Source organism: Chelon labrosus (assembly GCF_963514085.1).
Source record: "Chelon labrosus genome assembly, chromosome: 20".
NCBI lineage: Eukaryota > Metazoa > Chordata > Actinopteri > Mugiliformes > Mugilidae > Chelon > Chelon labrosus.
The window spans coordinates 7,025,304-7,050,056 of record NC_140353.1 but is presented as its reverse complement, the minus strand read 5'-3'; the positions used below and the strand labels follow the sequence as shown (position 1 = coordinate 7,050,056).

The following is a 24,753-nucleotide window of genomic DNA, read 5'->3' as shown; positions in this document are numbered from 1 at the left end:
GACCATATCGCTCACAATCATATACACCGATCAGTCACAACATTATGACCACTGACAGGAGGGGTAAATAGCATTGACCATCTTGCGACAATTCAGTGTTCTGCTGGGAAATTTTTGGACCTGAGATTCATGTGGGTGTTACTTAGACGTGTACCAACCACCTAGACCAGACCAGGCACTGCCACCCCATAGCAATGACACTCCTTGATGGCAGCAGCCATCCCCAGCAGGATGCAGCCTGACACAGGAACGCACAAAAACTGGTTTGGGAACAACTAAAAAAACATGAGGAACAGCACAAGGTGTTCACCTGGCCTCCAAATTCACTAGATCCCAAACTGATCAAGTATCTGTGGGATGATCCACAGAGGCCCCTCCCCTCAACCCATGGGACCCAAAGGCCCCCACTAACAACATCCTGTTGCCAGACACCACAGGACACCCTCAGAGGGCCCATGTCCATTCTCTGATGAGTCTGTTTTGAAGGCACAAGGCAGACCTACACAATATTAGGAAGGTGGTCATAATGTTATGCCTGATCGGTGTACGCTAGACACATACATGTGTAAGCATGCAACACATCCTCATTTTTACAGTACTGTTTGCTCTCCCTTTCAGTCATTCACTGAGCTGCAGCACCGCCCTCAGCTGGTTGACCTGACGGTGGAGGAAGGTCAGAGGTTAAAGGTCATCTACGGCTCCAGCGTGGGCTTCCATGTCATCGACGTGGACTCGGGCAACCCGTACGATATCTATATCCCCTCACATGTAAGTGTAAGGCTGTGTTTTGTATACGTCCCTGTGACTTTTTTAGCTTACCTAAACCTCGTTACAGTGCCGGGCGTGAACGTGGCCAAAGTTTCACGAAGCCCTTTGAGGCAAAACCTCCGGCTGACCTCAAGGCTCAGTTTTCAATCTTTATTTCAGTCTTTATCAGCTCATTATGTATTTTTTATTCTCCCATCTGCTCTTGGCACAGCATAAAGGCAGTAATACTCACCAATCAGAGATGTAATGCTGTAATACTTGTTGCTGTAGATGTTCATTCTGCACGCTATCATGTGTCGGATCAGATTTGGCCTTGAGCAATTGGCGTGTTTCTAGTTTGCTTTTTGGAGGCAAGGGAGTGAGGCGGTGCTCAAAGGTGATCGGTTCTCCAAAGCCAATCCGAAGTAAAGAGCCTTAAAGTTCCCGGGAACCAATATTACACACGTCTGAACTGAGGGATTGTCAGGCAGTAACAGGCGGTATGAAATAAATAAGATTTAGTCTGGACTGTGAATCGCTCAAAGCGAGTCCCAGCATTAAAAAAAAAAAAAAAATGGGGGGTGGAAATGAACAGAATAAGTCCTTTTCTTTTTTTCTTTTCTCTTTTTTTTGTGAATGCGTTTTATCAAAGCCTACACATAATATAAAGGGGCTCCGTCATTTTCTCCATTCCTTCAAGTTCCATATATTACCTGGCCCACGCCAAGGTCGGCCGTGACTCATGCTGTCCCGTGAGGATCGGCTCCTAGGAGCGCGATGACTTTTTGAGAAATTACCACTGATTGATTTACTGTCATGCACGTAACAGATTGCTGTCGGCTTTATCAGGTTTTATTTTATTTTTTTTTCGTGTATTAGACACTGAATTTCTCTCACTATAGTTGCATAAAGAAGCTGCAACTGCTTCCAAATTTCCTATTGTAAAAAAAACTATTTTTACATACTTCTTTTATGTTTTCTCACCGCACCTTGTAGAGACATGTAGACAGGTATTCATTAATTCCGGGCTCTCAATCACTCACTCAAGCTAGTTGAAGTGTCAGAATTATTCCTGTCGCCTTCTTGAATGCAAATTATGTTCGGTGCTTGAATGCAGATTTGCTTGTTGCGCGGCTGTCAGCGATCGCGTGCATTTACGCCAATCGTGCTCAGGTGCAGTCCGCTGCTGCCGAACTGTAACTTGCAACGGGGGCCGCCTTTAAAGAACTCATGATTAAAGATCACTGAGGTGTTTTTTTCGTGGTTTCCGCCTTTCATCCGTGTGCTTCTTCTCTCTCCTTCCCCCCCGTCCAAACCTCTCCTCCAGTGTGGCAAACAGACCAAGGTGACATCCTGCCATCCGCCCTGTAGACTAGATCAATAGATGTCTAGCGCTTCTAGTGTCCGTGTGCAGTGCAGTTCACTAGCGTAGAGATTAACGGAGAATTTAACCAGAAGTCAGCGTGTTTGTGTGTGTGGAAAAAATTCATCTTTACCCACAGCAACAACATTCACAAGGCTCTCAAAAAAAAAAAAAAAAAAAATTTATGACAATAACGAGTATTAATCTGGTTAAATGCCAATTCTATTGAATGCAGCCCTTGCAATAAGTGTGGCGATGAGTCCAAGTAATTTTGCATTTCTTGTGAGTTCTTGTGTAAATGCAGTTTCTTGTGGAAAAAGATGAGTTTTTGTTTTTTTTTGCTACTTATCCAAAACCGTAGTCTTAGGTTCAAATGTGTTGGTAGTCTACTAGCACAAATAATGTGACTGTGTGTAATGTGAACATCACCCCAGAGCTGAACCTTTTCACGCACCGATATTCCTGATGTCTGACAGCTCTTTAGAGGATTACAGATTGCTCGCTGATCCAAAAAAAAGTAAATAACAACCGGCTAAGAACCGACAGAATCCGGGTGCATCACGTTCCGGTGATGGAACCTCTGTAATATTTTAATCTAGATTATGATTAACGTCGACGGATGTGAATTAAAGCCTCCTGCGTGCGTCTGTGCTAGATCCAGAGCCAGGTGACGCCCCATGCCATCGTGGTGCTGCCCAAAACCGATGGAATGGAAATGCTGCTGTGTTACGAGGACGAGGGTGTCTACGTCAACACCTACGGTCGGATCACCAAGGACGTGGTGCTACAGTGGGGAGAGATGCCTACCTCTGTTGGTACGTCCCACTTCTGCATTATTATGTTTGTGTTGATTTAAATAGCTTTTTTTTGCCAACATTAAAGGTATATAAGAGTAAAAATATTACTAATACTGCTTATTAATACTATATATAAATAAATGGTCAAACCTAAAGTTAGAAGGTTTAAATAACTACAGATGTGTATGGTAGTACAGTCCCTGTGTGTGCATATGTGTGTAACTATACAGACCTGAAGTATTATGAGGTCCTTTAGGTTTCACTAAAGGTTTAATGGAATAACATCGGTTTTAGAAAAAGAAAGCATTTAAATATATAATCAATAGCGATATAAAAAAATAAACGTGAGATTAACAAACAGGGGAAGCAAACAATGACCCCAACAAACTTCCTGTATTTCACTGCCCCCGTGTGGCGGTCGGTGGTAGTGCATTTATACTCAGGAGCTTCCAGATTCTACACTGTGCTTGTGGACGCTCCAGATTGTGGACTTTTGCTTAAATTGAAATGCAATCTGTGTGGATAGAGACCTGTCCCATGAGGTTGACTTGCAAAGTTCACAAGACCTCCGTTTGTCGCTGAAAGGTCTCTTAAGCTTCGGCTGCAGCGCGCAGCGGTCGACCTTTGTTCTCTGTGCGATGAAGAAAAAGCAATAAGGATTGCCTAATAGAAATAAAACATTGCATCACCAATAAAGTAAGAATTAATGTCTCTAGTGCAGCCTGCATTCACACAAGTAGGAAAACTGAATGACGTGTCAGTAGGATTTTGTATTTGTTTAAAAAAAAAAAAAAAAAAAAAAAAAAAAGCACATTGTCACAAAAGCTTTTGTTTTCTCTTTTCCAGCCTATATCCATTCTAATCAGATTATGGGCTGGGGAGAGAAAGCCATAGAGATCCGCTCTGTGGAGACAGGTCATCTGGATGGAGTCTTTATGCACAAGAGAGCCCAGAGACTCAAATTCCTGTGTGAGCGGAACGACAAGGTAATACCCAGTTGGACCAGGGGTCTAATTGTCTTATAATTTTTATGTATTTGCTTATAGGATATATAACGTGAGTCACATATAATTTAGAAAAGGCTCTGGCCTTTAGTAAACTGGTCTTCTGTCGCACATTAAACACAGTATACACAGATTATGGGCCTTATATGCATACACTTAAACTTTTACAACCTTTTACAACCTTCATTCAGTTTATGTCTCTTAGGTCTATAGACCTTACCCTACACAACATAAACAGCAATATCTAAATGTGATAAGCACAAATTATATGTATATAAACCTATACACATGCTCACGAGTTTTCAAAATGGTACAGTGCAATTGCTATAATTTACTTCTGCAAAAATAATTGTGTTTTTATTGCTCTGACGTGCTCTTTACTTTCTCTTATCCAGGTATTCTTTGCATCCGTGCGTTCGGGAGGTAGCAGCCAGGTCTTCTTCATGACACTCAACAGAAGCTCTATGATGAACTGGTGACGTGTCCCTTCGTCGTCCACTCCTCCTCACTCTCCCGCTGGCCGGCCTGGCAAAACCCACCTCGGCCCACCGCACATCTCACAAAATAAACCCGACTTGACGATTGAGAGACCGCAAAGAGACTCTTTTAACACTGAAGAGACTAATATGGTTTAGAGAAGAAAAAAAAAAAAGATATTATTTTAGAGAAAAGCAGCTGCGACAAGTTGTAAATGAAGATACGAGCTACCATAGATTTAGTCGGGTCATGCAGAAGCCATCAACTGACTGGCAGACTGGTGCCACTGACTTTCCAAATATTCTTCCCTCTTTCTTCTTCTTCTTCTTCTGCCTCTCTTCTCTCAAAACAGAGCAGTGCATTCAACTGTAGAAATACACTTAACACCTGCCTCTTCCTGTCTCTCTTCAACCCTTTTGTCCCCCTTTTTCGTCTGCCCTCTTCCCGATAGATCCAATCACTCTGACAAACATGCCGTTCCTCATTTCCTGTCCCACCGTGTCTGGGCTCAGTCCCAGGGAGCTACACCCGAGAGGTCGGAGGAGCAGCGTATGAATACGATTTGGTCAGAGTTTAAATATACAGGGGGGGCAGCCGAGAGATGACATATCTGCTCTGGATGTCGGCGATGAATGCCCGACAGCCCGATTGATTTTCTTTCTTATCTGTCACTCCGCTCCTCCTCCTCCTCCTCCTCATCCTTCACCTCCCGATCATCATCTTTTTGGCTTTCCGAGGAAACTCGATCACGATTTAGTGTTCGGCCGCATTCCGCTGACAGAGATGCGGTGAGACCCTCTGCTGTCATGTGGATTTTAACAGTATGCAAAGATGTCCGCGTCCCTTTAAAATGAAATCACCGCTCCATCTGTCTTGTCTTCCTTCCTCCTGGAACTGCTCTCCACACATCATCATCATCATCATCGTGGTCTCCCTCTCTCTTCATTCTTTAAGTCTTTAAACTCTGAAGGTGCTGCATCAGATATACTGTAATATTAAACGAACAACGAGAGCGTCATTCTGCTCATTTCTGTTCTTTTCTGTTTCTGTGGAACAGTTTGGAGTCAGTCAGTCGTTGAAGTGCGATGAAGTGTACAGCACATGTGTGTGTGTCTGAAATCGGGCATGTGTCTGTGTGTGTGTGTGTGTGTCTGTGGGTGTGTGTGCGCGCGTGTGTTTTAGCTACTTGATGTTGAAATGAGTCCCATTCAAATCAAGTCGGAATCAAAGTAGGACATTGAAGCTGCTAATGTCCACCGAGAGAGTCAAGTCATTCAGTCTTTGCGCGTGAACTTTTACCTTAAAGCAACATTGAGTGTGTTTACATGCAGATTTACGGTGGCGTTTGACGTATCTGAACGCCGTGCATTTAAAAACAGGCAATATCAGCGGTCGATCTATTTTATTTTTTATTTTTTACCGGTTTCCTTTGGCACAACGTTCACGATCGTGGCCGCCAGCTTAACCTGAGTACGACCTCAACGGGATTTGAGCTACTATCCCAAATACTGTGTGTGCATGTGAAAGCACTCATTGTCTAAAAACTGTGGCGTCATTTTGAATCATGCCCCACCCCCACCCCACCCCCACCCTATCCTTCCTGGTTGGTTCTTCTGACTTTGGCTCCTAACTGTTTGTAGAGTGCCTAGCATGATGTACGCAAAACTATAAACGGAGGCCAAAAGGTTATTCCTCACATTGTAACTAATGTTTTATTTTATTTTATTTTATTTTTTTGCCTACACAATGACAGGGGATATTGTGGGGCGGGGGTATGTGTGTGTTATTACCTAACTTTTAACACATTGCTGATGTTATTCCTCTGATGGAGATGTGCGTTAACAGATTTAAGACTTGATTCAGACTTTGAAAGCAACTGAATATGACGAAACCTCGCCATGCCCTTCCAAATAATTGTACAGCTCGACATCATCGACGCGGTTGATTATCTATAACACTATTGAAGGTGGATTAGCTTGCGCTGCCGCGCCAAAGAGCAATGCAACTGAGCAATCGGCCGACGCGCTTGGTATTTATTGTTGTCCTCTTTCCACCTCTCCCTGGTCCAGATGGGTTAACTTCACTCTTATATAATGCAGTTTTCGGCCTGTGGTTCTCAAAAAAATAACAACAACAACAGCGATGTAGTTATCTTTTGAATCAGGTTTATTCTGTTCTGTTTTTTGTTTTTTTTAATTGCCACATCATGCAGTAGCTGTTCCTGTGCAGCTTTTAAGTTGCGTTCACTGATCTCTGTAAGGGGGGAGCAGGCTTTTAGCAATAAAAAAAAAAATACATAAAAACGACAAGCTGAAAAAAAAATACACTGTCTTCCCTGTGTGTGAACGGATGCGTGCGTGCATGTGATTAATGATCAAGCGTGAATGGGGAGTTATTACTGTGTCGTGTGTCCATCGTGGATCTCACTCTTCCCTCTGGAGAATGCTGACGGTAGTTACACTGATGTCTCTCCTTTCAAAGATGAAACCACTGTATTCTTTCTTTATTCTGTTTAATTCTTTGTTTTCTTTTTTTTTTTCTTTTTTTTGAAAGAGCATTACTAATGTCCTGTTTTGGGATTTATTTGTTTTGTAAAAGAGATGCTGTAAGGAAGAAATAAATAAATGAAACTAGCATTACACTTTTGGATCTGTGTCGACTATGTTTGCTAGAAAGTGTGTGGTTTTTTTTTTTGGTTTTTTTGGCTTGTTTTTTTTGGGTTTTTTTGTTACAAATCTCGTCTTTGGTATCAGCTTTGAACCTCAGACTTTGTCCAGTCCTCAGTATTCCCTAAGTATATCATTAACCACAATACTAGTAAGAGAGAGATAGGATGAGAATGCTGTAATTATAATAAAAAACAACAGAGCATTATCATTATCTATACCGTATTACCTCGAAACACCACACATAGGATTCTTAAATCTGTCCTTTCCAAAGTAGATCATTCACAGTCGCCATAGTAATCATTTCTATAAGACTAATGCATGTGTTTGTGTACGACCACTGTCTGTCTGAGTGTAGGTTTATCAGAGCTGTCAGTGTGTGTGTGTATCCGTGTGTGTTCGTTGATTAGTGAGTGGACACAGCGTGATCGGGCATCCAGCTCTCATTGATCATTACCTTAAGTCCTGGCTGACACTCTGCAACCATCATGGAGACGGGAAAGGTAAGATAACCCGTAGCAAATGCGTTCTATTTCTGTATTTCCTAAACGGTTACGTATTCCACCTCCTTGTGCGGGACCGTGCAAGCTGGAACGTTTTCTTTAGTCACCAAAGTGCTGGAGATGAAAGAAGTTAACCTCTCGAGTTTTTTCCGCCTGGAACTGTTTTTTTACTCTGTCAGTGTTACCCCTGGAGGAACATCTGATCTTTCTGAAACAGTTCAAACATATCTGTAGAACTGTAGGAACAGATTTATGTGCTGAGTGTTCCTATTTAACTGTGATATTGTATTCTTTTAAATGTCATAAAATTCATCAAAGCACTCATCAAAAATGAAATTGAAGTCGTCTGCTTGTGTGCATGTGCACATGTGCGTCCTTGTAAAAGCGGTTACCTTTGACTCCTGCAGCAGCTAACGGGTACGCTGGCTGTGGCTGTGTTCACAGCAGCCCTCGGGTCCCTACAGTATGGATACAGCCTCGGAGTCATCAATGCGCCACAGAAGGTAGGCTCTTTTTAACATAAAATTTTGTGTTAACGTTTGCATGCGTATCAGCCACTCCTATTAACTGCTATTAACGGTACTCTACTACTATGGCCTTTGACTCTGGACAATAAATGCACACCTATCTGCAGCACAGAATCAGACTCACCTTTTCGCACTGTCTAAACAAAAACAAGCTTTTTTCTCCGGTCTGTAGCACTTAAGAGACCTTCTAAAACAAAAGCATGCCTTGTTGAGCAGCAGAGAAGCCAGAATGTATGCCGTTTTGACCTCTGCAAGATGTTTGTAACATTCCCTGTGCACATTTTCACTTGTCTTTATAATTCCATGGTTGTTAGACCAAAAGATGCCGCTGAGCTTCTTCAGGCATCCACTGTGGAAGATGAACCTAACACTGCTGTTGTGTGGGTGTCTTTGTTTTTAAGTAATATTCAATCAGAATTCTTCTTCTCATATCTTGACATTTCACTGTCTTCTGCTGTTGATAAGTCTGCCTAAAAAAGTCACCTAAATCACCTGCTTTCTTGGCTTATATGTCAAGATTTTCCCATCTTTTCTGTTTTTCTTTTTTTTTTTCCCTTCTCTTGTGTCAGACATGTTGTGATATAACTGTCACTGGCAGTACTAGGTCAGTGGCAAAGTCCAAATATTCCAGCTGCCAAGCAACTCGTACAATGCTGCTACATTTGGCAAACTGCACAGAGCAAGGAGCGATTCTTTTGCACAATGAATATCATCGATACGCACAGTTGTGAATAAGATTTGTCCTCAGAATAGATCTATGAATGCAATGAAATCTGTCTCTGTCCATGCTCCTTGGTGACACGTGTCCTTGTCTGTGTTGCAGGTCATCGAAAAGCATTACGGTCGGTCCCTGGAGGTGTGGTCAGAGATGGATGAAGTCCAGTCAGAAAACGGCACAGGGGAGTACTTGGAGGCGGGACAGCACCCCTCCGTGATCATGTACTGGTCACTGTCGGTGTCGATATTCTCCATCGGCGGCATGTTGTCCTCCTTCTTGGTTGGATTTGTGGCAGACCTGAAAGGAAGGTCAGGAAGGAGAGATTAAAATGATAACGTGACACTTTAACCTCATCTATTGCTTTGTATGCATTTTCAATTTCTCCAAGGTATTTGGGATTTGGGACCTAAGATGTATAAAAAATTAAGCATTGTTTTTGAAAAAAAGTTATGTCCTCATATGTGGACACGCTGTATATTTCAATATACACATGTCACCAATGTGTAACACAATATAAAACAGTTTATTTTAATATCTGAAATTGCTGTGCAAAGACAGAATTGCATACAATAAAATCCCAATGTCCTCAAACAAGTACTTGCTAATTAGTGACATTATAGCTTATTACTATTGACAGAATGTTCGGGTCATATTATACTGGAAAAGTTAATAAGCATAAATACACAAGTTTCAACCATAAAATTTGATGAGGTTTTAAACCTAGTAATTTTGTCCCATGGTCGGCTGTAGAATGAAAGCCCACCATCATGTTTGTACACAGTCTATATTGACCCTTTGCTACCACTAGATGGCTAAAAGTGTCTACTTATGAGGACAACAGGTCTAAATGAAGCAGAATGCAGAATAAGCTGCCACAAACCTAAAACTTAATGTCCCCATACGAGGACGCCGGGTCTCAGGAGTATAAGAAGAATGAAAGTTTGATGGAAAAATCAAAATGTGCCGATGGTATGGAGAGTTATGACGGGAAGTGCTCATGGTTCTGTTCATGATCGATGCTTTCCAACTCTTTCTGCAGGGTAAAGGGCATGTTAATGGTCAATGTTCTGGCTATAGCTGCTGGACTGCTGATGGGCCTTTGCAGGATGTGGAAGCCTCACATCATGGTCATCGCAGGCCGTGCTGTGATGGGCTTTTACTGTGGTACATTAACTCACACGTCACAGCCGACAATTCATACTTGCATGCTTTTGTTGGAAATACCAATGGATTTGTCCTAAATTGTACTTGGACAAAAGTAAGAAAGTAGACACTGCCTTTCTATAGTTGTCTAACCGCAAATGTTTGTTCAAGTCAGTTAGCTCGTGATGTGTGTTTCAGGGTTGACATCTGGGCTCGTGCCTATGTACATTGGAGAGATTGCACCCAAGGCCTACAGAGGGGCTCTGGGGACGTTACACCAGCTGGCTATTGTCATCGGCATCCTTATTAGCCAGGTGAGTTACATCTCTACCTACGCACGTATAGCATCACTTTCGCTTGACAGAACACTGAGCACTTAACCTAAAGTGTAATTGTGTTCATGTAGGTAATAGGCTTGGACTTTGTGCTTGGTAATGATGAAATGTGGCCCCTGCTGCTGGGTCTGTCCGGAGCACCGGCGGTGTTACAGACCCTGATGCTGCCTCTATGCCCCGAGAGCCCGCGGTACCTTTACATCCTACTGGGCAAGGACCAAGAGGCTAGAAGAAGTAAGAATTACACACAGAACTGCTCTACTGTATCATTTTCTTCTCTCTAGTGGCACTCAGAAATATGCTCTGTTGCCTTGTTGCACAGGGTAAGATGAGAAAATCAATACCGCAAGTCTAACTGCTAACAATGTGCTTAGCACAAATGCTAGAAACAAAAGGAAACAGATCTGTTCAAATATAGCAAGTTACACAGTCAGCATCTCTAAATTAAGATGAAATATATTGTTAAAGGTAAAGTATATACATGTTGTTTATGTGTACTACTAAAATCTAAACAAGAAAATATAGTATGAGATACACTAATCAGCCACAACATTATGACCACTGACAGGAGAAGTAAAAAACATCTTGTGACAATTCAATGTTCTGCTGGGAAACTTTTGGACCTGGCATTCATTCATGTGGATGTTACTTAGACATGTAGCACCCACCCAGACCAGACCAGGCACCCCCACCCCATAGCAATGACACTCCTTGATGGCAGCAGCCATCCCCAGCAGGATGCAGCCTGACACATGCACACACACAAAAAACGGTTTAGGAACAACACAAAAAAAAAAAACATGAAGAACAGCACAAGGTGTTGACCTGGCCTCCAAATTCACTAGATCCCAAACTGACCAAGTATCTGTGAGATGATCCACAGAGGCCCCTCCCCTCAAACCATAGGACCCAAAGGCCCCCCACTATCGACATTCTGTTGCCCGACACCACAGGACACCCTCAGAAGGTCCATGTCCATTCTCTGACGAGTCACAACTGTTTTGGAGACACGAGGGAGACCTACACAATATTAGGAAGGTGGTCATAATGTTATGCCTGATAGGTGTACAAAGTGGTAATATGTTAGCTTTAGAGCTGTTTAAATATAATCACCTCCAACATTGCAGCAAATGAGATGTTTTCCCAAAATGCAGAGCCATTCGTTTACCGAGAGTTATAAGAAATGTAATATAGGGTTCATAAGCACAGAAAGTTAAGAAAGTGAACTTGAAAAACAATTTGTCATGAACTTTTGTGCTTATTCCTGTGTATATGTTTTCAGGGGTATAGTGTGGGAAATAATGTAATTCCTCTAAAGGGACAATTTAATGGTTTCTCTTGTATTGCGTGCGTTAATTGCAGCAGTGTTTCCACTATACTGGTGTTGTGCTTCTAATGGAGCGTATTTACATTATGGATGTTTTTAAGGATCAGAGCATTTATTCTCCCACTGCAAATGACTCACTCGCACTGATCTTCGCTCTCATCTGCCTTCGTTTCCCCGTTTCATTGCAGGTCTGCTCCGTCTAAAGGGGGCGTACGATACGTCTGCTGACATGGAAGAGATGAAGAGAGAGAAAGAGGAAGCGGACAGGGAGCCCAGGGTCTCCATCTTTTCCCTGGTAGGTGCCCGTAAAGGAGGAGGGTCATTTGCGACTCTCTTGACTTTATTGCATGCGTTCACCTCCCTGGATACAGTCCAATCCAGAGCAGTTCAGTTTGTCAAGTGCGTGCTGACAGTGTGTTGCCTCTGGGGACGCAATTTGCAGTTGGAAAACGAGATAAGAAATTGCAATATAGCCTGTGACAGAAGTATTCAGCATTTCACAAATCATTTGAAATTGCAATAACATCATGATGACCTCATGTTGTTGGGCCTGTGGTTATTTGCGGCCCAAGCTTTAAAATAAGTTACTCTGTATCACACTCTGTATTACTCTCTATCACACCAACTACAGTGTAATATTCTTGGTCAACAAGCGCACGCCCTTTGAAGTGTACAATCAGCAAATAAAGTACGGGGATACTGTGTCCCAGCGTGTAATGATTCGTGTAATGTTAAATCATTACTTAAGTAAGTTATATAATAACTTTTAATGATCAATGAATTCACGGTAAAATAAATGGTCTCACACGTCTCACTGTGCTCATATCAACACACGATGGTGTTTGAAACTAGTCTAACAGTTCCATAATCTATGTGGTGCAATTCTAAACAGTGCAGAGGGACAATGGGTCAAGAAATGCACCAAACATCTGCTCACGACAAAAATCCACTGCATGTTCAGGATGCGTGCCTTAGTAAACCGGAGTCTGTGTTCTCTCCTAGATCTGCTCAACTGTGTACAGGCAGCAGCTGTTTGTCGCCCTCATGATGCACCTCTCCCAACAGTTGTCGGGCATCAACGCGGTAGGCCGTAAAAAATCCCTTCTTCTTTCAATGTCATGATAACAGTATGTGCATGCCAACAGTGAATGTGTAACAGTAAAAAACAAAAATGCCAAAATGTCTGACTTCTTTTTTAGAAGAAAAATGGAGATTTGTGTAAATTATTATTATTATAACAATGTGAATTCATGTGTGAAAGATCTGTGTGGCTCTATTGTGCTTGTCTTCCCATTGCTCTTTTTCAAGCATATTGTTGTTTTAAATTTGACTCTCTTTTGTTTGTCTTAAAGATCTTTTATTACTCTACGGCTATCTTCGCTCGAGCTGGCGTCGGCCAGCCGGTCTACGCCACTATCGGAGTCGGAGTCATCAACACGGTGTTCACTATGGTGTCTGTGAGTAGCTGCGCTGATGCAGAACGCACGCATTGCATTACGCGTGCACACACACGTATGAGCTCCAGACTGCAAAACTGCACTAGCGTCGTTTGTTGTTCTTCTATGCATGCAGTGTCACATAAATGTAAACTTACGGATGAACGGTGAACTGTGCGTTCCAGGTTGCACTGGTGGACAGGGCCGGCAGGCGCACTCTGACGCTGGTTGGTCTTTCAGGGATGGCCTGCTGCGCTATCGCCATGACAGTGGGCCTCAGATTCCAGGTAGGAAAAGTGTCAGGTCTCTCAGGAATTTTGAGCTAAACAGGTAATGTTCACGGCGAGGTCTACAGTAGTTTCACGCCTTGTTATCGGAAGGATGTAAGTTTGTCCAGTAGCTGGATTTGATTATAAATCTTTATTGTGTATATGAATATCAAAGTTCACCCGTGGCCTTGGAAACATACCATAAAAAAATAAATAATAAAATAAATCAAAGTCCATTGCTCTCAGTTTATCTGAAGGATTTCAACTGCGCCTGAAAGTTTTCACCAGCAGATGGAGATGTTACGGGTAGTAGTTCCGCTTTGAGCAGTTAACATACACCTGGGAAAGATTTGCCTTTGCAAAATTTGAGTGCCTTCGTTTGAGGGTGGCAGCAAACCTGTTCCACACCCACTATCTGTGAACGTGTTAAGATTGATTGCAGCATCAAGCGAGGAAGGCTCATATGCATAGGGCCTACACACTTGGGACCTGAAGAAGGAATATTATGGATGCAGGCAAGAGTGCCTTGTCTTTCCTGCATTTAAAGTTAATGTTGCAAATTCATCCATCAAATAAAGATGGAAGAGAAAAATGGGTTAGGGTTAGGGTTATAAAAAGGACAAATAGGTTTTGCAGTTTTATCACACACCTGACTGATGCTGTCTCCTCTCCAGAATGACTACGCGTGGATGAGCTACGTCAGCATGTCGGCCATCTTCCTCTTTGTGAGCTTCTTCGAGATTGGCCCCGGTCCCATTCCGTGGTTCATAGTGGCCGAACTGTTCAGCCAGGGACCCCGGCCCGCGGCCATCGCCCTCGCCGGCTGCTGTAACTGGACCAGCAACTTCGTCATAGGCATGACGTTTCCATACATACAGGTGTGTGTGAAGTCCAAACTTGAGCGACTCCCGGAGCACGTTGACAAATCAAACAAGCTCGTGATTTCTTTATTTTTGTTTTTCTCATCAGGAGTGGATGGACAGTTACGTCTTCGTCCTGTTCGCCGTGTTGCTCGTCGGCTTCACCACGTTTATTTACTTTCGGGTCCCCGAGACCAAGGGCAAAACTTTCGAGGAGATCGCCGCCGTCTTCCACAAAAACAAAAAGCGCTCGACGCCCAAAGACATAAGTGAACTGCAGCAGCTCAAAACATCCACAGATGCTTAAATCAGCAGACAGCTTGTCTCACCTCCTGCTATGCAAGGGTGTGTCTGTCAGTATTTCAAGTGTGCATGTGGATTTCTCATTGTAGTATTGGAATAATTAAAGATTTTTACACAGCTTAATATATATAAAAAAAAAATTGCTATCAAAACCACTGGCAGTCATCATGTTTGAGCTATATATGGAGTGATGTTTACATGTATTGAGTTAGAGTCAATAATCTATATCTTAAATACTATTTGTGTGTGAAAGAGAGACCTACACAAATATGACACAACTCTGCAGTGCAACACAGCTCTACCTAGCTTTATAGCGTCTTCTATTGTTTTTTTGATAAATTCGTACCATTACCATACAGTAGCAGCGTTTTTGGCCACAACATGCATGCTTTCAAGATGAAAACCTAGTGCACACTGCATATGCTCCATACTCTACACCTAGGAAGCCAGACAAAGTTTACATCCAAATGTGAATACAGTGCAATATATAGGAGCTAAAGATCTTAAGGTGGAAAGTTCAAAAGGGCGCTAAAACGGGAGTGAATATTGGATTTCATTTGATCCCTCGGCGTAACACCACTGCTTCAAATTTAATATTTCTTTGCTGGATGTGTGAACAGGAAACTCTATGTCTGTGACTGTCTTATTCAACGGCTTCTTTGTGCTGTCCCCCCAAGGTGCGTACATTTAAAAATCAAGAGAGCGAGAAAATAAAGTTTATGTTTGCTGAACCCTCAACAGAAGAGACAATAAAATATCACTTAAAGAATGTGCTGTATTGATATTTATTGCCACCTCTAAATCTTTAACATTAAAACCACTGACAGGAAGTAAATAACATTGTCTTGTGACGATACAGCGTTCTGCTGGAAAAGCTTTGGACCTGGCATTCATGTGGATGTTACTTCGACATGTACCACCCACCTAGACCAGACCAGGCATCCCCACCCCATAGCAATGACACTCCTTGATGACAGCAGCCATCCCCAGCAGGATGCAGCCTGACACAGACACACGCACAAAAAACGGTTTAGGAACAACTAAAAAAAAAAAACATGAAGATCAGCACAAGGTGTTGACCTGGCCTCCAAATTCATTCAAGCCCAAACTGATCAAGTGTCCGTGGGATGATCCATAGAGGCCCTTCCCCTCAACCCATAGGAGCCAAAGGCCCCCTCACTAACAACATCCTGTTGCCAGACACCACAGGACAGCCCATGAAGGCCCATGTCCATTCTCTGATGAGTCACAACTGTTTTGGAGGCACAAGGGAGACCTACACAATATTGTAGGTGTAGGTAGGAAGGTATTGTTACGTCTGATTGGTGTATCCACCGACCTTTAAGGGAGTGCCGAGAAAAGATAGCTGCAGGTGAATATTTAACCGATATGACCGGAAATGTACTTGGCTAGGTGTATTTTACCAAAGGCCCCAGGAAGGCTTCAGGGCTAGATGAGCTACCACACAAGTGGAGACGCCAAAAACTTGCTGAACCAGTTTTGGCTTGACCAACAAGCGGCCTCCTCTCCCCTGATTAGAGGCCGATCTTGGGTCAGTAATCTTCTAAACGGCAAAAGACATCCAGCACGTCACCAAAAGCCTCTACGTTATCTGCACTCTCTGCACCAGCTGCAGTACAAGAGCTCCGTGTACGCAAAGGGAAGTCCCTCCCTTGTTAATGATAAAGGAACAAGACAGACACCTTTTTCCACGCCTTATCTGCACCTGAGTCGGTCTCTCAGATTCACATCTGACCCAGATTTCATGCAACATTAATGGTTAGCTTGCTAACCTAAGACACAGTAAGGCTAAGTTGAGCCTTTGGTTGGATTACCTTCTAAAGTCAATTGATCTTTTCCTCAAAGAGCATATGGGGGATATTTGCGATAGATGGCATTTCTAGCGTTTAAACTAGCATGGTCACGGTAAGACCACCACATGCCTACTCTAAAATGCATAGCTTAAGGCACTTTTGTGATGTGGGTGATTTTCCTAATTTTACAACTAACCCACAATACTTACTTGACCCAAGGACAGATCTAAACGGCCAAGGGATATTAACAGGTTCACCTTATTGGGATCGAAGCAGATCCAACATTAGTGTGAGACAAAACGAATCTTCTCTCATTCGCTAAAGGAGTGGGTCACATGAGTCAGAGATGAGCTACATTATATACAGGTTTAAGCAGGTCGAACAGGTTCTGGCTCGGCCTACAAGCATACTCCTCATCCCTCATTGACGGCCGATTTGGAGACAGCAATTCTCTAAATTGTAGGGAAGCTCTTGTTGTAGTGGGAAGAAGGTGTGGTGTTTGCGATCGGTCGGATTTCCATATTGCATAGTCTTGTAAAGTTTTGAGTTATATCAAATTGATGTGATGTGATGTGATGTGGTGGTGAGCGCAGGCGCAGCAACCAACCTGCTATGACATATATTTTGAGTTTGAGCTTGACAATCAGGAATCAGTTACAGTATGCAAACCGTGTCGGAGCATTTCAAGCAAAAAGAAGGAAAACTTCAAACAAACTCATTTAATACCCTAAAGATAGGTATCCTGGTCTGTAAACAGGATTCAGGGTGAGCAGGTTCCAGTGGAACAAGCCCACTTCTCCACCTGTTGCACTGCTGCCAGGTGAAATTTTGAAACTGGACTCGGTCAGCTTGAACTGCACCTCGGACTCCGACCTGACTGGCACAAGCTCTTTATCCAGTGAATGATCAGGAATGATTCACTGATTAAAGTGAAGAATCCACTGAAGTTAGCCACCCGTAGCATCACAACAGAATTTTGCAATGGGTGGTGAAATTATTTTAAGACTTTAAATAAAATCACTTGTGCTTTTTGAATGAAATGTGAAAATTTTCAGTTGGCTAACAGTATGTATGGGATGTTTCCCTAAAAGAATTTGATCTGTGCTGGCCAACATTACACCTCTAGCAAGTTCCAGTTCTCCTAGAACAGGCTTTGGAACAGGCATGGGTGGCTGGACGGAGCAGTTTTCCTCATCCCTGCTGGTGGTGAACTGTAAGTGGGGTGCGGGAATGAGAACCGCCCACCACACACACTTAAAGTGACGTGAGTTTGAAACATATTGTTTCATATTCATAGGATTTCTAGTTGGTGGACAAGAACTTGATGAAATTAGACACATAAATATATCTGGGGAGGATCTGTAAGGAAACAATTACTTTGGAGCCAGTTGGCGTATGGCAGATCCACACAAAAACCATTCAGGGAATGGGTGGGGATAAATGTTTAACTGATGAAAATGTACTCTGCTTTCCAGCTTTTCTGTTTACTCAGCAACACCGTCTCCCTTATATGGCCCCCAGCAATGCTCCAGGACTAATTCCAGACTAATTACAAGTCGGCTGAGTCAGCCCTCCCTCGTAGAAGCTGCCTTTTGTTTTTTTTTTCTCCAAGCTAAACAGTCGTGACTTAACACATGTCAGGAAGCACGTAGTATCTTTGCTCATCTCCAACAGTAAAAATGGCAACCTCTTAGAAATGGTACAGTAGTTTGTATAACATGGTTGCCTTGAACATTTCTCATTACAAGGAATAAAAAGAAGGCGCTGTAAAAATAAAAAATCTATGTTGCGTGTTCTGATGTGTTATATAAAAATCCAAAAGGAACTTTGTGAAAAAAAAAAGACTGGTTAAAGTTAGGCCAGAACTTTGTTTGTTCCAGGCTGCTGCTGTTGCTTCAGTTTACATACACGGTAATATGTAAGTAAGAGACTGGTGTTGGAAATCCCTTCAGATAAACAAATATAAAATATACACCGATCAGGCATAACATTATGACCACCTGCCTAATATTGTGTAGGTCTCCCTTGTGCCTCCAAAACAGTTGCGACTCATCAAATGGACCTTCTGAGGGTGTCCTGTGGTGTCTGGCAACAGGATGTTGTTAGTGGGGGGTCTTTGGCTCCTATGGGTTGAGGGGAGGGGCCTCTGTGGATCATCCCATAGATACTTGATCAGCTTGGGATCTAGTGAATTTGGAGGCCAGGTCAACACCTTGTGCTGTTTTTGAGTTGTTCAAGGAGTGCATTGCTATGAGGTGGGGGTGCCTGGTCTGGTCCACATGAATGCCATAGCCAAAAGTTTCCCATTGACATTGAACTGACTCAAGATTGTCAATGGTATTTACTTTTTCCTGTCAGTGGTTTTAATGTTGTGGCTGATCGGTGTATGTAGTTGAGTTAAAGAAAAATTCAAACTACTAAATAAAGTCCAGCTACCTCAAATTTGTGCTTGAGTAGGATTGGCTTCTTCTTAAGTAAATGTAGTAACCTCCACTGACTGCATCTGCACATGTTTCTGTTATGATGTCTCCTCCTTCCCTAACTTTTTAGGGACCCGGAGGCCCCCTAATTTGTATATATATATATATTTTTTTTTAACATAAAATGCACAGCTTGCAGTCTTTGGGCCTACGTAGAACAAGGATTTTCCACATGTAACCAGATCCTGTAGCACAGGATGTGCAAGGGAGGGGTGGGGCCTCTACAGAAAGCTCCACCCATCCATGCGAAGTAATTATCCCCGACCTGATAGACGAACGAGCGGCACGGCACTCCCTTTTCGGTGCAGTCAAGACACAAGGTAAGCCAAACTTTCCAGACCGGGGGGTAGATAAAAGTAAAACATTTGACAATCCATCCATTGTTGATGTACTTTATTGTTTTTCGGCGTAAGTGACTCGTTGCGTAACGCGCAATATAGGGATTCGCGCGTCGTCCCGGCAGTTAATGATTAACGTGGAAGTTGCGGGTGACGTTTGGCGAGCTAACGTAACAAGCTAGCACAGCGGTTTAGCTAACATTAGCATAGTTAGTATAATGAGCGCGTGCTGGCGGGTGCGGGTCGCGCTAGCTAGGCTAGGTTAGCTTGATGGAAAATGCACGAGGTGAGGTCCTGGAGCTAGCTTAATGTTTTTAGCGCTGTCGTGTCAGATGCGCAGCTGACCCAACTGCCACGTAACGCAGGTACTTAATGGGGTTTGTTAGCCTTTTAACCTAAGCTACCACGCCAGTACAGCTCCAACTTTATTTAGACCCACTCGAGCCAAATAACTAGGAATTTAAACCAAATGTTTTGATACACGTTAGGCGTTTTTGCCTCGACGCGGTTAGCAAGTGAAGTTACGGTTTTCAAGGTACTTTTTGCTAACGAGATGTGGCAGCACCGCCTCGGTTGCTTTATAAATGTTTATACACAAGTTTTAAGGGCAAATGTGGAGATTTAGATCCACGCTTTTGTAATGTATTACTCTAAAAAGTGTGTGAGAATAAGCACAGAGGCATTTTAATGTGCTGCAAAGTGGAGCATCGATCACCTTTTAGCTAACATCTCTCATCGCTTTTGGGATATTGATTTATAAGCACTTACAGACGAACCGCAGTCAAAATAGAGAGTGACCGTGAATGCACCAGGCTGCTGCTGTGGAGTCTGAGCTTCTTTCGGGTTGTTGTAATGAGTCAGTGTTACCAAACTTTCCTCACCACAAAGTCAGAATCACATTGTTGTGTTTGTGCAGTATTGGGTCTTAAATCGGTTATAAATCTCCACGAGGCATGCTGCTGTTAACCACGTGTGTTTCGTTCTTGTGTTACACAGAACAACCCCATCATGGCAGACACCGAGTTCTCTTCTGCGGACGCTGGGGCATCAGAGACGTACCCCGTCCAGTGCTCTGCGCTGAGAAAGAACGGCCATGTCATGCTGAAAGGACGACCCTGTAAGATAGTCGACATGTCTACCTCCAAGACTGGCAAGCATGGACATGCCAAGGTAAAACCATCCCTTGTCGCTTTTGGAATGCAGAGCTTAAGGCACTTTTATGTGATTTTGCCCGATGCTCCCAGTTTTACAATTAAACCCCAGCTCCTACTTGACCTAATCAATTAATGTATTTCCACAGGTTCACCTGGTTGGAATCGACATCTTTACTCAGAAGAAGTATGAAGATATCTGTCCATCTACCCATAACATGGACGTTCCACACGTAAAAAGGAAAGAGTACCAGGTGAGAAGTCCCTAGCATACATTCATGTGTGTATGCATGCAGCATTGGCAATCAATACTGTGTTGTGTCCAGTAATGGATTTCCTGTTCTCGACTGGGTGTTTTTGAAATTCGTATAATAACAATTGGATTATATGCAACATAATACCACTGACGACATTTGAAAGAAAATAAATGCGTTCCCAAATTGCTAAAGGGGTCTTATGTGTCAGGGGAGAACAGTCTCTTCAGTAGTTGTGAAATTACATATGGGCTTTAAACTGGCTGGGCCAGTTTTGTCTCGGCCAACCAGCGGTCTCGGCTTACCTGATTGGAGGCCTCTTTTGAGTCAGTAATTTTCTAAAATCCACAAGACGTCCTGCGCGTCATCACTGGTAGAATCTTCTTAAGTGAAGAGCAAAAGGAACAAAGCTTTGACAAATTTCAGCAAACAAGATGAGAACAAATCATGAGTCCACCCAAAAATAAGAGAAAATGTGTTCCTGTCACAGAAAAGTAGTTGTGGATAGGGTTGGTTAATCGAACGGAGTAAAAATAAAGTAAAATGGACCGATAAGTATACTTGGACGGCCATTAATATACTGGTCTCACCAAGCGGAGCTTCTGAGTAGCGTGACATTGGATTTTATTGCTACAGGTTTTACAGCAACTAAATCCAAAGACATTTTATTTAATTTTAGTCATTTAATAGGTGATTTAATTTGAGTTTTCTGTACTCGACTGTCTGCGTTAGAATAGCATTAGTTGTTCTTTGCCTGATTTTTAAATGACAATCAGTCTTTTTAACTATTAACTGTTTTTTCTTTTTTCTTTACCCAATGAAACCTTTAGGCGCTTGGGCTCACGGACGGATTCTTGAGCCTGATGGATGATGGCGGCGACGTCCGAGAGGACCTTAAATTGCCAGAAGGTGACCTGGGTAAAGACATCGAGAAGAAGTTCATTAAAGATGAACAGTTTGTCGTAAGTTACTTTCTAATGAAAAGGGTTTATCTGTGATTGTCAGTAGGTTTTGAGGGATGTGTTCCAACTTTTGTATCGTTACAGTACTGCTGGGATTGAATTACGTTTCATGGTTTTCCCTAATTTTACGCCATGACAATATAAAACCAGTATGTACAAATTAGGGATTTCCCAATCAAGTTTTTTTTGCCCCTGATCCGATGCCAATCTTTTATCAAAATGTCCTCCCCTGGATGTTCATAAGAGCTTTTCTTATCTTACGTATTCTCCTAGCTCATGTGTGCACTGTGCGACTGTATAAATACAATGAATGTTGCTGTCAAAGCTAATGTAGCGAGGACATGGTAGCTTGCACCATAGCTCCAGAAAACCTGTGTTCTGTACAACAGGATGTCGAACTCCATAACCTTTTCTGGAATATGTTTAGTTTGACACTAATCCAGAGGAAGATTTTCTCTTCTTTCAAACACAGCATTCTGAGTTTGTTGCTGTAGTATCCATGATAATGACGAGCTCCTGCTAGCCAAACATCCGCATTCACTGACATCCCGCTCCTCACAGAATCCAAACATCGACCAAGCGTACTCCTGGCCTTGTGACTGTGTTTATTGATCCTGTTTTCCCCCTGTTTTCAGGTCAGTGTGATCAGCGCTGTAGGGGAAGAGCTTGTAATCGGAACGAAGAACATGACTGGTTGATGAGCCGGGGAGGTTCACACTGGAGACCTCGCTCATGTCCTCCATTTTGATTTTGAAGCCTCACCATAGCCCGCTGGCCTTCACCCCACTTCACCCGCCAGTGCTGTCGGCTGAAATCTGGGAACTGCATCTGACTGACAATTCATTTCAATCAATGAAGTAATCCACCCATAGCAATCACAGCATACCTTACAAATGTTTATTGATACTATTCCAGGAATTCCTAAGAATATTCCAGCAATTTGTAACATTCCTCTTCAATTATAGGCGATATACTTTTTGTTTTTGTGCATTACATTTCTAAGCACTTGTCCTTTCTGTATCAAATGGGGAGGTTTTCAGTCACCTCACTTAAATTCTCCTGAAATCAACCCCCCTAATGGATTTTATCTCCTCTGGCAGCTTGAACAAGTTCCAGTTTTACTCGGTGCACTGTTCAGAGAACCCAGAAATATAACCTCATAAATAGACGGAATATGCCTTTTACTTAGGGATTTACATTCACACAGATCATTGACTTGGTTTACTCGACTATTAAAATATTGAAACAGCCATATAATGTTGCTATATGGGAGCCTGTGACCCTTCGGTCCCAAGCTGCTTCTCTAACCACTACGCCACAGCACCCCCTCTTTTCTTGTTTTTAATCTGCAGACAGATTGATGAGTCCTGGGAGAAAGGGAAGACTGTTAACCCTCGTCTTCGTCAAAGTCTTTCTCTCACCTTCCTCTGTCGGCAGTTATCCCAGAGCTTAGACCGACCTCCGGCTCGCTCTATAAAAACCTTTTGTCTAATCAAATCCATCTGATCTCCAAACTTGCCATCGCTTTTAATCCCTGCTGCTCTCTCCGTTGACAAATGTATAGGTAGCGATTTTGAAAGAACAAACACTGAAAGCCTTTATTATTCTAGTCTTTATTTCATCTTTGTGTTTAATTTCCACATTTGAACTCTCTTAAAACCTAATATTGCGTCGTCAGAATGCCACAGACATTGCCTTTCTTTACGTGTAATTGTGGAACTATTAAACCATTTGTAGCCAAGCGGTTGTTAACGCTGCTGGTTATCCAAGTCACGTTTGTATTTGAAAGACACTCGTGCCCATGAAGAAAATAGATGTGGAGTTGTAGGTGGAGATGTTGGACGAATGTAGTTGTAGAAAGGGGTTCTAGTGGGATATTTAGGATTGCGTGCAGATAAAACGGACGGTGGCTTACGTGTTATTCTCTATGTTTACATTTATACAGCCTGTTACTGGAACACATAAGGTAATGGGAAGATGTGTTCACATGCTGCAATAATGTGGTCGCTGGAGAACCTGCACTTGCATGCAGGTAGTCAGATTCTACCTCCTATCATAGAAATAAAACCAAATGGTATGTGTTAAATGTGTTGGCAATATATTTGAGTCATTGCAGACGTTGTTTTTTAATTTTTTCCCCCCCTTGTTTTCAGTTGTGTATTTGAACTGCGTTAAGAATCCATTCTTTTAAAAGTGCTTGTGTTAAGAAATGTACAAATAACCATCTGTTGGCTGTGAACTTGTTTCAGGACAGGTTTCGGCCTCGCTTGGTTTCTGTAGCAGACATCCCTCAATCCATTACATGAGGAGGGAAAATGTTTACATGTTGTTTCTTACATCAGGTTACTGCTTTATGTTGACACCAATCAGATTTCTGTGTAAACGCACAGTTCCACGCGATCATCGTCTCTTATCATTCCGTTCTTGTTTAGTTTGTGATGTTTCCCCTCAGTAATTTCACGTTAGGAGCTGTGGCGTTGCTGCAGCGACTTCCAACTCTTTGTTTTTCCGCTTTTGATACAAAACTGCACAAACAGCAGTAGTTTGGATTGCATGCAAACTGTGGAAGCTGTGTGACTCTATTACGTGTACTAATTGTACATTCCACGTTGAGAAGTAACGTCTTAATGAAATGAATCATTTGATTAGCAAATGGACACTTAAACCAACAAACCTGCGTTGCAGCGGGCGCCCATACTAGACAATTCGAAGCCCCTGCTTGCCTTCATAAGCACATCAATCCTCACACAACCCCTTACCATTTCTCTGAAACTATTAAGCCTAAAGCATATCAGGAACACGTGACCAGTTGTATGCAAACTAGAGGAAATGTGAGTGACCTCACCGTTTCCTTCAAGTGCTGATCTGTTCAGAGTCTGTTAGGAATAACTTCAAAAAAAATGACTGATCTGTGTCATGACAGTAGATTTTTCTCAGGGCTCTAAACTCTAAAGTGTTAGGAGGTGCGTTGATTTACCTGTGTCACCAGTGTGTTAAATAAATGTGACCATGAGAACGTGTTTTTTGATTATTCATCTGCCTCCAGTCTTTTCTTGGTAAATGTTACCTGTTTGTCTCTGGCGTCTTTCGGAGAGGCCTTCTTCACACATACTTTCTTTTTGGTCGAAAGGAAGCAAATACATTGTATGCATGTATTACAGGTACAGCACGTGTAACTTAAGTAATTTAGAAGCGACTTTAGGATGAGATTAAACTTCTTTATTCCCATAATAATCCGTGCAGCCACTCGGAGTGCGAAAAGCTCATGCATGGGCAGAG

At 42.6% G+C, this 24,753-nt stretch overlaps 3 protein-coding genes across 4 annotated transcripts in view; all 3 read left to right on the top strand.

Moving 5' to 3' along the window:
* The window catches only part of tnika (TRAF2 and NCK interacting kinase a), a 61,181-nt gene extending 54,152 nt beyond the window's left edge, over positions 1–7,029 (top strand). For both annotated transcript variants that reach the window (XM_084569509.1, XM_084569510.1), the window contains 4 exons: positions 619–768; positions 2,766–2,925; positions 3,754–3,893; positions 4,307–7,029. In XM_084569509.1, coding sequence (XP_084425635.1) covers positions 619–768; positions 2,766–2,925; positions 3,754–3,893; positions 4,307–4,390 — 534 coding nt within the window. In that variant the 3' untranslated portion in view covers positions 4,391–7,029. The remainder of the gene's footprint in view (positions 1–618; positions 769–2,765; positions 2,926–3,753; positions 3,894–4,306) is intronic.
* Positions 7,030–7,439: 410 nt separating this feature from the next.
* Positions 7,440–14,479, top strand: slc2a2 (solute carrier family 2 member 2; the record flags this gene model as incomplete). The annotated part of the gene is made up of 12 exons (XM_084569508.1): positions 7,440–7,557; positions 7,965–8,060; positions 8,908–9,110; positions 9,842–9,966; positions 10,144–10,259; positions 10,352–10,514; positions 11,796–11,902; positions 12,610–12,690; positions 12,960–13,064; positions 13,229–13,330; positions 13,987–14,190; positions 14,282–14,479. The coding sequence occupies exons 1-12, from the start codon at positions 7,543–7,545 to the stop codon at positions 14,477–14,479; spliced, it is 1,515 nt and encodes a 504-aa protein (XP_084425634.1). The 5' UTR covers positions 7,440–7,542.
* A 4,518-nt stretch (positions 14,480–18,997) lies between these two features.
* Positions 18,998–24,494, top strand: LOC311505670 (eukaryotic translation initiation factor 5A-1-like). Its single transcript, XM_084569353.1, has 5 exons — positions 18,998–19,089; positions 20,104–20,277; positions 20,408–20,512; positions 21,343–21,474; positions 22,110–24,494. The coding sequence occupies exons 2-5, from the start codon at positions 20,116–20,118 to the stop codon at positions 22,170–22,172; spliced, it is 462 nt and encodes a 153-aa protein (XP_084425479.1). The 5' UTR covers positions 18,998–19,089; positions 20,104–20,115; the 3' UTR covers positions 22,173–24,494.
* The last annotated feature ends 259 nt before the right edge of the window (positions 24,495–24,753 follow it).

Bases quoted from the DNA above. Each gene is read 5' to 3' on its own strand.
- LOC311505670 (XM_084569353.1), top strand. From the start codon at position 20,116: ATGGCAGACACCGAGTTCTCTTCTGCGGACGCTGGGGCATCAGAGACG. The intron at 20,513-21,342 runs GTGAGAAGTCCC...TGAAACCTTTAG, and splicing joins TAAAAAGGAAAGAGTACCAG to GCGCTTGGGCTCACGGACGG. The intron at 21,475-22,109 runs GTAAGTTACTTT...CCCTGTTTTCAG, and splicing joins TTAAAGATGAACAGTTTGTC to GTCAGTGTGATCAGCGCTGT.